The sequence below is a fragment of the Antechinus flavipes genome, chromosome 6, assembly GCF_016432865.1.
Source record: "Antechinus flavipes isolate AdamAnt ecotype Samford, QLD, Australia chromosome 6, AdamAnt_v2, whole genome shotgun sequence".
Classification (NCBI taxonomy): Eukaryota; Metazoa; Chordata; class Mammalia; order Dasyuromorphia; family Dasyuridae; genus Antechinus; species Antechinus flavipes.
Window position 1 is genome coordinate 261,575,560 of NC_067403.1, and position 10,939 is coordinate 261,586,498.

General features: G+C 57.8%; 2 protein-coding genes across 6 annotated transcripts in view; one reads left to right on the forward strand and one right to left on the reverse strand.

Annotated features, from left to right (window-relative positions):
• Positions 1 to 6,410, forward strand: part of OSBPL5 (oxysterol binding protein like 5) — a 73,899-nt gene extending 67,489 nt beyond the window's left edge. For all 5 annotated transcript variants that reach the window (XM_051964834.1, XM_051964832.1, XM_051964830.1 and 2 more), the window contains exons 20-22: positions 828 to 954; positions 4,259 to 4,361; positions 5,233 to 6,410. In XM_051964834.1, the coding sequence (XP_051820794.1) occupies positions 828 to 954; positions 4,259 to 4,361; positions 5,233 to 5,365 (363 nt within the window). In that variant the 3' untranslated portion in view covers positions 5,366 to 6,410. The remainder of the gene's footprint in view (positions 1 to 827; positions 955 to 4,258; positions 4,362 to 5,232) is intronic.
• A 97-nt stretch (positions 6,411 to 6,507) lies between these two features.
• On the reverse strand, positions 6,508 to 10,710 carry LOC127540242 (zinc finger protein 511-like). The gene is made up of 2 exons (XM_051964847.1): positions 7,414 to 10,710; positions 6,508 to 7,272 (listed from the first exon to the last, which is right to left on the reverse strand). Exons 1-2 carry the CDS (start codon positions 7,576 to 7,578, stop codon positions 6,706 to 6,708), a joined length of 732 nt encoding a protein of 243 aa, XP_051820807.1. The 5' UTR covers positions 7,579 to 10,710; the 3' UTR covers positions 6,508 to 6,705.
• Positions 10,711 to 10,939: the final 229 nt, after the last annotated feature.

Below are 10,939 nucleotides of genomic sequence, written 5' to 3' on the forward strand. Positions count from 1 at the left end.
AGGCTGGGGGAGAAAAGGAAGATTTGAGAATCATCGGCCAATGAAATGAAAAATTACAAATAAAAACAAAGCTTCTGCTCCCGGGTCGCAGTCTGGGCGAAGCCGGGCGCCCCCATCCCAGTCACCTAAAGGAAAAGAGAGGCAAGGCTTCTAAAAGGGAGCGAGAGGCGCCTCCTCGGGGGCATTCGGGAAATGGAGAAGAGCCTGGGCCCTGCCATTGTGGCTTCCCTCACGGAGGCTCCTTGCCAGCATGGTTCACGTCCCATTGCTCGGGGGCCCTTGTGGATGGTCCGGCCCCATGAAAGTGACCAAGAAAACATTGGGAGCGAGTGGCCAGCCTTGCGGTGGGCGGTCCGCTGGGAACCTGCGGGCACAGGCTGGCCACCTCCACCTCCTCCTCCTCCCACCCCATTCCCTTCATCTCTGTGACAGGAGGAAGCACGAGGAAGCTTCTCCTCCATTCTCTGCCCAAACCCAGGAAAGCTCAGAGCTAAAGTCTCTTCAAGGGCAGAAGGAATGGGCGGAGGGGAAGGGGAGCAGGCTTTCCCCAAGCCCCGCTGGGTGCCAGGCCCCAGCCCCTCGGGAAGGATTCCCTCCCACACGCCTTGTTCCAGCCCAGCCTTCGGGAGCTCTGAGGAAGCCAGGCTACACTGGACCCCCCAGGGCCTCGGCCCCCCCTCCAAGCTCCTAGCCGACATCGGGAGCTTTCCTCACCGAAACCAGGCCGTGGGGCCTCTGAGGACGCGCCCTCAGAGGCGAGGCTCCAGTCAAAAACCCCTTAGAGACGGCAGCAAATGTCACTCTCCCGACTTGTGTCTCTTCCCCAGAGGACGGGAAAGGAGTGCCGGCTGCGCAAAGCCAGCGATCAGCCCTCCAACCACAGCCAGAACACGGAGAGCAGCTGCTCCACCCCCGAGTCTGTGCAGGACCTGTCTGATGAGGAAAGGGATGCAGGTAAGGAGCCCCCACCCCCCACCCTCATTCTCCCTCCGGCTCCCAGCAGCACCCTCTCCTCTGCTCAGAGCCTGGCCCCCTCCCCACGGAGCCTGGCCCCTCCCCGACAATGCTGACTGTCCCTTTTCCCCGCTCTTTTGGCCATTTCCCACTTTGACCAGTTTGTACAGTGCTTCCTCCTTAGCTGGTGGAGCCGCCTCTGCCTTTCTCGCATCCTCAGCCTGGTGCAACGCCAGGACACGCCGACTACTCCATTAATAGGAGAACGCTCCCTGTGGGCCCAACTGACCCATCTCCCTATGTGGGGCACATCCTCCATGCTGCCTTGGTTTGACCCTTAGATGGGAGACTTGGATCATTTGTAAAGCTTTTTTGACTCCATTGACAAAACCCATATGGCCAGAAAGGCGTTGGGAGCCACTGTTGATCCCTTCCTTCTTTTATACCCCAAAACGGTCCCTGGCCGAGCAGAGAAACCGCTCCCAGCTCCGACTCTCTGACATAAAGGCTCCAATTGGCCGGTTTGCTCAGGAAGTGCAAAGTTTAACATGCTTAGTTATGCAGAGATCTTGAGAACCTTATTTTCACAGAATCTCAGAATTCTGGGGCAGACAGATGGTGCAGTGGAAAGAGCACCAGCCCTGGAGTCAGGAGGACCTGAGTTCAAATCTGGCCTCAGATACAGTTAACCCCGAGTGTCTTCACAGCCCCAAAAAAAAAATTTTAAAATTAAAAAAAAAAAAAAAGAAAGAAAAAGAAAAAAAGAAATTAGATTCTCAAGATAAATGAGTGAGCACACGTAAAAAGCTTGGCAGACCTGACCATGCCATATAATTGTTAGCTAAGTGTTATTACTATTGTTCATAATAATTATTTATTCATAGTAACTATAATAATATAGAGCTAGGAGGAACCCCGGAGACAATCTAAGCTAATATACCCCCCAAAAGACTCTCCTCCCGAGCATTTATAAAGTGCCTATTGTATGCCATGCACTGTACTACATACTGGACAACCGTCCCTCCTTGAGTTTACACTCTGAAGGGAAGAGAGCACGGAAATCACTCAGTGTATACAAGACACCTCCAGAGTAGAAAGGAGATAGCCTGGGAGAGCGCTAAAAGCAGGGGGAACCGAGAAAGGCCCGATGCCCGGGAGAGCGCTAAAAGCTGGGGGAACCGAGGAAGGCCCGATGCCCGGGAGAGCGCTAAAAGCCGGGGGAACCGAGGAAGGCCCGATGCCCGGGAGAGCGCTAAAAGCCGGGGGAACCGAGGAAGGCCCGATGCCCGGGAGAGCGCTAAAAGCCGGGGGAACCGAGGAAGGCCCGATGCCGGGAGAGCGCTAAAAGCCGGGGGAACCGAGGAAGGCCCGATGCCCGGGAGAGCGCTAAAAGCCGGGGGAACCGAGGAAGGCCCGATGCCCGGGAGAGCGCTAAAAGCTGGGGGAACCGAGGAAGGCCCAATGCCTAAGGTGGTGTGGAGACCCAGTTTGAGGGAAACCAGAACGTCACAGAATGGAGGAGCTAGTCCAACCGGGAATTCTAAGTGACGGACATGGAGGAGGGTGTGTTAGTTGGAGGGACTAGAGATGGAGCACCCTGCATGAAGATCAGAAAGAGCCATTTGGCCTGTGCTTGAAGACTTCCAAGAAGAGAGACCCAGTGAAGTCAACAAGCCTTTATTATGCACCAACTCTGTGTCAGAACGTGGACACTGTGCTGGAGGTACATCTCCCACCGAGGAAAAAAAAGGTAAAAGCAGGGCTCGTCCTCCAAGTACTCAGAATCTTCCGGGGCAAAGAACAAATTGGAGATCACCCCCAAGAGAAAGCACTTGTGTCAAAGAGGATCCAGAAAGTCTCTTACAGAAGAGCTGAGACTTGAAGAATCTGAGAGGTAGAGCTGAAGTGGAAGCTGTGGGGGAGACGGGAAGAGAGAGGTCAGGAAGCAGATCAGCACCACCAGACCCTGGAGAGCTCCCGAATGGAAGATCCTGGTTTGCCCACATAAAGTTTAGAGCCCCCTGCTGAGCTCCCTGGACTGCCCCATCTTTCAGTAGAACCTCCCTTCCTGGCTAAATATTCCTGGCATGTCATAGAGGGAAATCTTGTACAGAGAACTCTCCCAACTGATGGCTCTTGAATCAAAACTGAATCTGTATGATGAGGATCCTCCTTCCTTTAGGCTGGACAGCTCCTTGCCCAAGGGGTTCCTCTTATAGCTCCCCTATGGCTCCTGCTTCAATCTCGAGGGGCTGGCTGTCAGGGTCCCCCTGAGCCTTCTCCTGGCTAAGCATCTTGCACACCAGGAGCCCTTCCCCATCGTGGCTGTCCTCGTCTGGCTCACAGAGCATGCTCTCTGAGGCTCTTCCTTGGGGCTCCTTTGCAAATCCCCAAGCTTCCCAGGCTCCTTCTTTGCCTAATATATAATGGTTCTCTGGGAGCAGGTTTCTTGGGGAGGTTTTCTGGAGGCAGCCTTAGTTTTGGTTCCAAGTAATAATCACCACAAATGCAGCCAGGTGTTAAAATCCAAACGTTTATTTTCTCCTTCTTTGATTCCAAGAGCTCTTGAAGCTTGTCCTTTGCTTCTGCCTCTGCTTTCTTCAGCCTCCAGCCAGCACAAAGGTGGAAGATGGAATGAATCTGACTCCGCCTCTGAGAGTGGGCTTGTGGGCTTCTGTATCTCCCAGAGTGCTCTTTGGCCCTGAGAGCTTCTTGCTTATATGCTGTACTGAGTACACACCAATCATCAGATCACTGGGAAACCATTATTTGTTGTAGGATTAAATCAATTCTAAACTAGATTTAAACAATGTCTCCTCAATTCCACTTAGTACCTTGTTTCACGTTCTGGCCCAGAACATCTCCTCGTAGGATGAGATCAATTGCACTGAACCAGGCTAAGTTAGGTAATTATTGTCTCTATCAACTCTAATGAGTTAACACTTTGTAAGGATTCCAACACTCGGTCCTGCTCCTCTTTTATCCACAGCCAGTCTCGCTTTGAGACTGGCGAATGGGGGATCTGCCTAGCAACAGAGGGTGGAAGCTGCCATAATAGAAGGGAACCCCATAGAATAGAATAGAAGGAAACTGTCCCCCAATCAAACAGGCTGCCTCGGGTCGGGGCATTCTCCGCCCTCACCGGAGGTCTTCCAAGACACCTCACAAGGCGGCTTCCTCTTCCCTCTTCCTTGCCCCCTCCCCATCTTCTCCCCTTCCTGCCTGGGCAGAAACACTGAGAATCAGCTCTATTAAAGGGATTAGACAGGAGGTAGAAATAACCCTTCTTGCTCTGTGGTCCCAGACTGTGAAAGTTCCTGCGCCCGATGTGGGAAGGAGAACCAGCATCTGAAGGAAATCCATACTGCAGTGTTGTCCCTACAGAAGGCCCAACAGGATATCCACAGGTGAGTGACCACCCTCAGCAGGATGCTGGTAAATATTTAACAACCGGCTTTTAAACACTCCCATACACAACCCACTTTAATGAACATTTTCATCGCTTTTTAGTTAAATTTAGATCATACGCCTGGATTTGGCAGATGTAAAAGCTCACCTGAAAACTAACCAAGGAAGCCAGTGTGCAATGCAATGGCTCCAACACCCCCTTCCCCGGTCCCGCAGGGACCTGCCCTAGACAGCCAGCTATGGCAAGTGAGCCGGGCCCCTTATGCAAGCCTGGTGACAGAGGAGGGGGGGGGACGATCGGGGACGCCGCCTGGTCCGGGCAAACCCAACCCAGCCAAGGAGGGAGGAAGAAGGTCCCAGGGGATTCAGTTCTGGGCCTTCATCCTTCCTAACTGCAGCCTCCCTGCTGCAGCATCTCGGTCGCTTCCTGGGCTTGAACCCGAGACTTCAGGTGTGAGGATGCCCTCCAGCAAGGCATTGGGAAGTCTCCTGTCTCTTGTGGTCTTGGGGAGTTACCCGAGAGGGAGGGTCCCAGAGCCGGCCCATGTCAGAGGAGCCTGACTCCAAAGCCTCCCCTCACTACCGTGGCAGCGGTTCCTTAGCAAGTGGGCAGGGAAGGCTGGAGGGCAGTCGAGGTCACGGGTGCAGCACACGTAGGGGCCTTTCTTTGCATGGCCAGAGGCTGGCACCTAAGAGACTGACCCGCTCAGCCCTTGTCGGGCTGCCCACCGGGCAGGACTTTGGGCCTAAAGCGCTCCTGGGCGCCGGGCCCCGCCCTCCGCGAGTGGCACAAGCCAGCTGGGGGGCAGCAGCGGGGCAGAGGGAAGATGGGCCCCGCTCACCGGCGGCCTGCCTGTTCTTATGTTCCAGGAACCTCACAGCTCTCAACAAAAAGTCTTTGTACAGGCGGGCACCAGGAAGCTTTCTGCACAGCTCACGCTGCTGGTTTCTACTCTGCGTGTTTCTGACGTGTCAACTGTTCATTAACTATGTCTTGAAATAAAAGCACTGTAGGGGCAGCAGCCCATGCACCTCCCTGCCGATGAACACTGCCCCCACCCCAGGAGCCCGCCCTGCACGGGTGGGACCCCATCCAGGGAGGCTGGGCCCCAGGCCCCGGGCACCACTCCTGGGCAGCGGGTGCCCCTCAAGGGGGCACAGCCTTAATCGCTGAAGCCAAATGTAGCTTATCTGTGCACTTTGTTTCCTACGGCGGCTAGTCCTGGTCCGTCCGTCCGTCGTCCGTCTGCATCGCATGTGGTTCCTCCTCCAGTCCCCCACCCTGAGCGTATGTGGGCTTCCCCCAGTTCTACCCAGACCCCCCGGGGCAGCAGGAAGGAGGAAAGCAAAGGGGACGGGAGCGGGCCTGGCCTGAGCGGGGCCTGCCGGCCGTCCTTTCCTCCGGCCGTCCTTTCCTCCGTCCTTCCTCCCCGATGAGGGACAGCCGTTTCCGGAAGTGCAGAGGACCAGCTCACCCCGTAGAGCTCCTAACGGTGCACGGTAATGCACAGTAATGGTGCCCTGCCCGCCCAGCGCCTCCCCCTCGGGAAGCCAGGACCGGGAAGCCCAGACCTGAGCCAGAGGAGGCTCCGCACTCAGAGCTGGCTGGGCCCCAAGCCAGGCGTGGGCTCTGCCGCCGGCCGGCCTGGGCCTCGGGATCCATGTAGCCCCTGCTCTGGGGGAGTGAGGAGGGAAGACCTCCCGGAGTGAGGGCCGGGCTGCCCCCTGCTGGGGCCCCAGAGCCGCTGCGCGGCCCCTCCCTGCTGGTAAGTCTTGTTTTCTACCGTTTAAGTGGCCATTCCCAAGTTCTGCCTCAGTCCAGGGAGCAAGTGTGGGGGGCGATGCGTGTGAGCACGCGTGAGTGAGCCGTGTCTGTCTGCGTCCGTCCGTCCGTGTCTCCGCTCGCACACTTGCTCAGCCCCAGCCGTTCTCAGCCGGCAGCCGTGCCCGGGCCAGACTGTGGGCACCTCATCGAGTCCGACCTGCGCCTCCTGCCTTTGGGGAAACGTGTTTCTGCTTGATAAGTGACAATAAACTGACCTACCACCCTCGGTGTTCGTTTCTGGGGGCAATCGCTTGGGAGGCCACAGGGGGCCTTGGGGCGCCCGAGCCCCTCTCACACACAGCTCAGGCTCAAAAGGGGGCTTCTTTTTAGACTTTATTTCGGGCTGGGGGCTTAACAGGGAGAGGCACCTCAAAGGCAGCTCAGGATGGCCGCTAGCCTCCAGGGGCCTGTGCTAAAGACAGACGGACAGACAAAGGGTCCTCCTGGGCCCCTGCCCGGCGGGAGTCGGTCCACAGCTGCGGTGGGTCCTGCCTCCCGGGGTGGGGGCCCACGCGGGCTCAGCGCGGCTCACTCCTTTTCTTTGTGTTTTTAAACCCTCGGGTGGCCCCTTGGCCGAAGCAAATGGTGGAGGGGATCCTGCGGTTCTGGGCGCGCGGCTTCTCGGGGGCGGCCTCGGCGGGGCACACCTCCATGGCCTCCTCGCCCGCGGCCGGCCGGCCGGGCCCCCGGGCCTTGCGGGGCTGGTCGAAGCGGAAGTCGGGCGGGTAGCGGTGGGCGCGCACCAGGTGCTCCTTGCGCTCGCCGCTGCTGCGGAACTTGGCGGGGCAGCCCTCCACCAGGCACTGGTGCATGCTCTGCCGCTCGGCCAGGAGCTGGAAGAGCGAGTCGTGCCACTCGAGGATGTGCACGTCCAGCAGGTGCGCCGACGGGAAGGAGCGCCGGCACACGGAGCACACGTGCGTGTGCAGCGTCCGGTAGTGGTGCTCGTAGCCCTCGAGGCTGGCGAACTCCTGCTGGCAGCCGGCCACGTGGCAGCCGAAGGTCGCCACGAGGGGGCGCTCGGGCACCTGGCAGACCTGAGTGATGACATCCTGCAAGTAGGCGTGCCTCTGCACATCCCCGTCCTGTGGAGCACAAGCGAGTGAGGCCCCCTCATTCAGCCCCGCCCTCGCCCCTTCTTCCAGAAGCAGGCCCCGCTCTAATCAAGAAAGGTCCCACCCCTCAGACTCGCTTCCGCCCCGGACCCCGCCCCGACCGCACGTGACCTCGAACAACGGGTGTCCCCGGGGCAGGCACTGGGTCCGCGGCGCGAAGCGAAAGGGGGCGGCCCCGGCGGCCGGGTGGCGGAGCACGGGCAGCGGGAGCGACTCGGAAAGGCTCCCGGCTGGGGCCGGGCCCAGGCGACCCTCCAGCCCCGGCGGCAGCTGCATCCTATTCCGGAGCCGGGGGCGGGGCTTAAGGCAGGGGCGTATGGGTGACGCAACTTCCTGCCCAGGAGCCACTTCCGGGTTGTGGCTCGCCCGAAGCGGGGCGCCGAGGGTGCTACTGCGGTCGTGCCGGGGCTGGGAGGAGTTCGGACACTGTCCTCCGCCTTCTCCTGCTTCCCCGACTCCCCAGAAGGGAAGAATTAGAGGCGAGTTTGAACCCCCCCCCCCCGCTCCCTGCGCGATACTCGCCTCTGACCTCCGACCTCCGTGACCCGCGGGTGGGGAACAAATCTGAAACAGTCTCACCTCGCTTTTGGAGGGGGAAGGGAGGAGGGTTAGCCGGTAGTCCCTCCTGACCCGCCACCCCAGGGCCGCTCCTCCCCAGCAACAGATGAGTAAAGTGAGGCGGCGGGTGGGAGACTAGGAGGAGCCATTGTGCCCAGTGCGCTTCGGCACCACCGCCTTCCGGAGGCCTTCCCAGACCAGCGCCTGCCTCTGCCTCCCCCTCCCAGCACCGGGCAGAGACCCGGTCCTGAACAAAGCACCGAAGGGCCCGAGGAACGGGGACCCCGCGGGGCAAAGGCGCCCACGCGCGCCCGGCTGCCGGGCTGTGAGAAGGGCCGAAAAGCTGGGTTTCCACGGTGTTTGCAGGCTTTGAGGTGTGTGGGACGGTGGGTACCGCTGACCTAGAGGTTAAGGAAGGTTAGGGTTCGCTGAACAATTAAGGGACTACTAGAAGTCTTGCGCAAATGGGGGGGCGGGGCGGGGCGCGCGCTAGGAAAACACAGGTGGATTCAGCCCATCAGAAAGTCTTGTGGTTTTGGGAAAACCTCCAGCCCGAACCAACTAAATCCCTACTGCGCGTGCGCAACAGACTAAGTGACTTTTAAACACCTCACCCCAGAGGAGGCGTTTTCTACCATTTTTTTTTAACACGGGCCGTATGATAGGAGAGGGGGGCGCATGAGTCAGAAAGTGTAACCAGGATAAAAGGGACCCATCCAGTCTCTGAAGGGAAGAGCTGTGTCCCCATTTCTGTGCTCAGTGCTCCCTCCCGAGAAGTGCGCCCCCTTCTGGCCAGAAATGTTCAGATGATTCCTTAAGATTCTTTAACAAGTTTTCTTGCCATCCCATTTTCAGTGTCGAGTATTATTCCTAACAGAGCCGTCCTCCCGCACTCCCCCTGGCAGAAGCAGCCCAGCGTACCCTGGACACCACGTTTCTTACAAACATGTTTCCGTGTTAGGAGAAAAGAGGAAAAAATGGCGTAGATGCCACAGTGTATCCAGCCTCGGTTCCCACAATCCTCTGGGTGCAGAGGGCTCTGTCTGTCTCAGGACCGGCAGTCTGGCACCAGCCACCTCACTGCTGCAAAGAGAATTGATCATTGTAGTCTTGTTGCCGTGTGCATGATCTGGTTCTGCCCAGTTCCCTCAGCGTCAGTCCCCGTCAGTCCCCCCAGGCCTCTGAAATCCTCCTCCTGGTCGTTTCTTACAGAACAGAATTACTCGGTGACATCCAGGTACCACCCTTTATTCAGCTGATGGGCATCCCCTCGGTTCCCAGTTTTTTGCCACCCCTAACACTTTTGCACATGCGGGTCCCTTGTTCCTTTAAGATCTTTGGGATTCAGGCCCAGTAGAATCACTGCTGAATCAAAGGGGTGTTGGCTGGCCCTTTGGGCACGTTCCAGATCCCGCTGGCCCTTTGGGCACGTTCCAGATCCCGCTGGCCCTTTGGGCACGTTCCAGATCCCGCTGGCCCTTTGGGCATGTTCCAGATCCCGCTCCAGAATTCCTCTGAGGTTCCCAGACAATCCTCCAGATGTGTCCAGAGTCAGCAATGCCTTCACATTCCACCTCTAGGATACTAATTTTCCATTAGGCTGAACCACACCCTAAGCCCCAAATACACCCTCAGAACTTACCCCACCCCATTCCTCATAAAGGAACCCAGCTGGTGACGACCTTGTCCCCTTCCACTGGGATTCTTGGCACGAAGGGCCAAATGGCCCGAATAAAAGGGTGTCCCCGATGGCCAAGAACAGGCTCCAGACCAGGCCTTGCTCCCTCCATCGGGAGCCACACTGGCTCCTCCTCCTAAAGGAATGAAGCTTTCCTGCTTCCCCTGCACTCAGGGGAGACTGGGTGTCTGCCCTTACTCTCCATGCTCCGGTGCTCCCAGATCACAGAAAGATCCAGCCCAACCAGGAGATCACGGCCCCCGGCAACAAGGAGACTATCCCAGGCTCGATTGTGGTCATCGCTGAGATGATTCGGGCCAGCTCCAACGGTCTGCACCAGGGAGGGCTCTGGGAACTGGCTGTGGATGCAACAGCACTCTCACTCTTGTTTGTTTGCATGTTGTTCTTCCTCGGTTTGATTTGATTTTTCTTGTGCAACAAGGTAATTGTGTAAATATGGATGCACGTATCAGATGTGACATTTCTACCATGTTTAGCATCTACTGGACTGTTAGCCACATTTGGCCGGGGTGGAATTGGAACACAAGGTTCCAGGGGTTAAAACTCGCCTGTTTTTAATAATAAAAAGCATTTGTGAAGTCCTTGGGCCCCAGCCTGCCCTTTCCCCTGCATTTACCAAAGCATCTCCCATCTCCACCCATGGCATCAGGTCCTGTTTTTATCTCCCCATTTTTCCGGGCTCTGTGCCCACAACTGAGGGTGTGCACTCCCCACATGGATTGTGGAACGGCCTCCCATTGGCCTCCCCTGCTTGGAGGCACATCTGGCGCCTTACGGGATCCTGTAGTTCCTTAGTTAATAAGGAAGTCATTGGCTTTCCCAGCCTCCCCCTCCTCGTGAGTGACCCAAGCTCACTCCCACCCCTCCTTGCCTTAGGACTGTCCTTCCCCCTCTTCCTTAGCCACAGGAAACCTTCCCTTCTTCAGGCCTTGTTCACTCACTCCCGGGTCAGGGTTTCTGGTCTTCTATTAGAGTTATTCCATCCCTCCACCTTGTATCCCGGGTACTTAGCACAAGGGAGTTCCCAGTGGCCCTGGCCCTAGGAGGGTGCAACGGTCCCAGAAGAGCCAGGGGTCATACAGGAGTCCTGCCCCCCACCCCCCTCAGACATCCTCCCCGCCAAACTGCCAAAGTTCAGAGACCTCCGGAAAGAGGCAGAGCAGAGCAGGGTCGGGAGTCCAGAGCTGGAAGGAGGCCTGAGGAGCGGCCCCGGTGTGTCCCATTGGACAGCCTGGAGAAGCTTCCGGTGGGCGGGGCCTGCTGGCGTGAGCCCTGACCCAGAAGCCCCCCTGCTCCCTGGGGCAAGCCCAGAAGGATTAGAAGGGGCCACGCGGCCTTGGGTTCTAGTGGGCTTGATTTCAGCCGGCTCCCTTCTGGGGC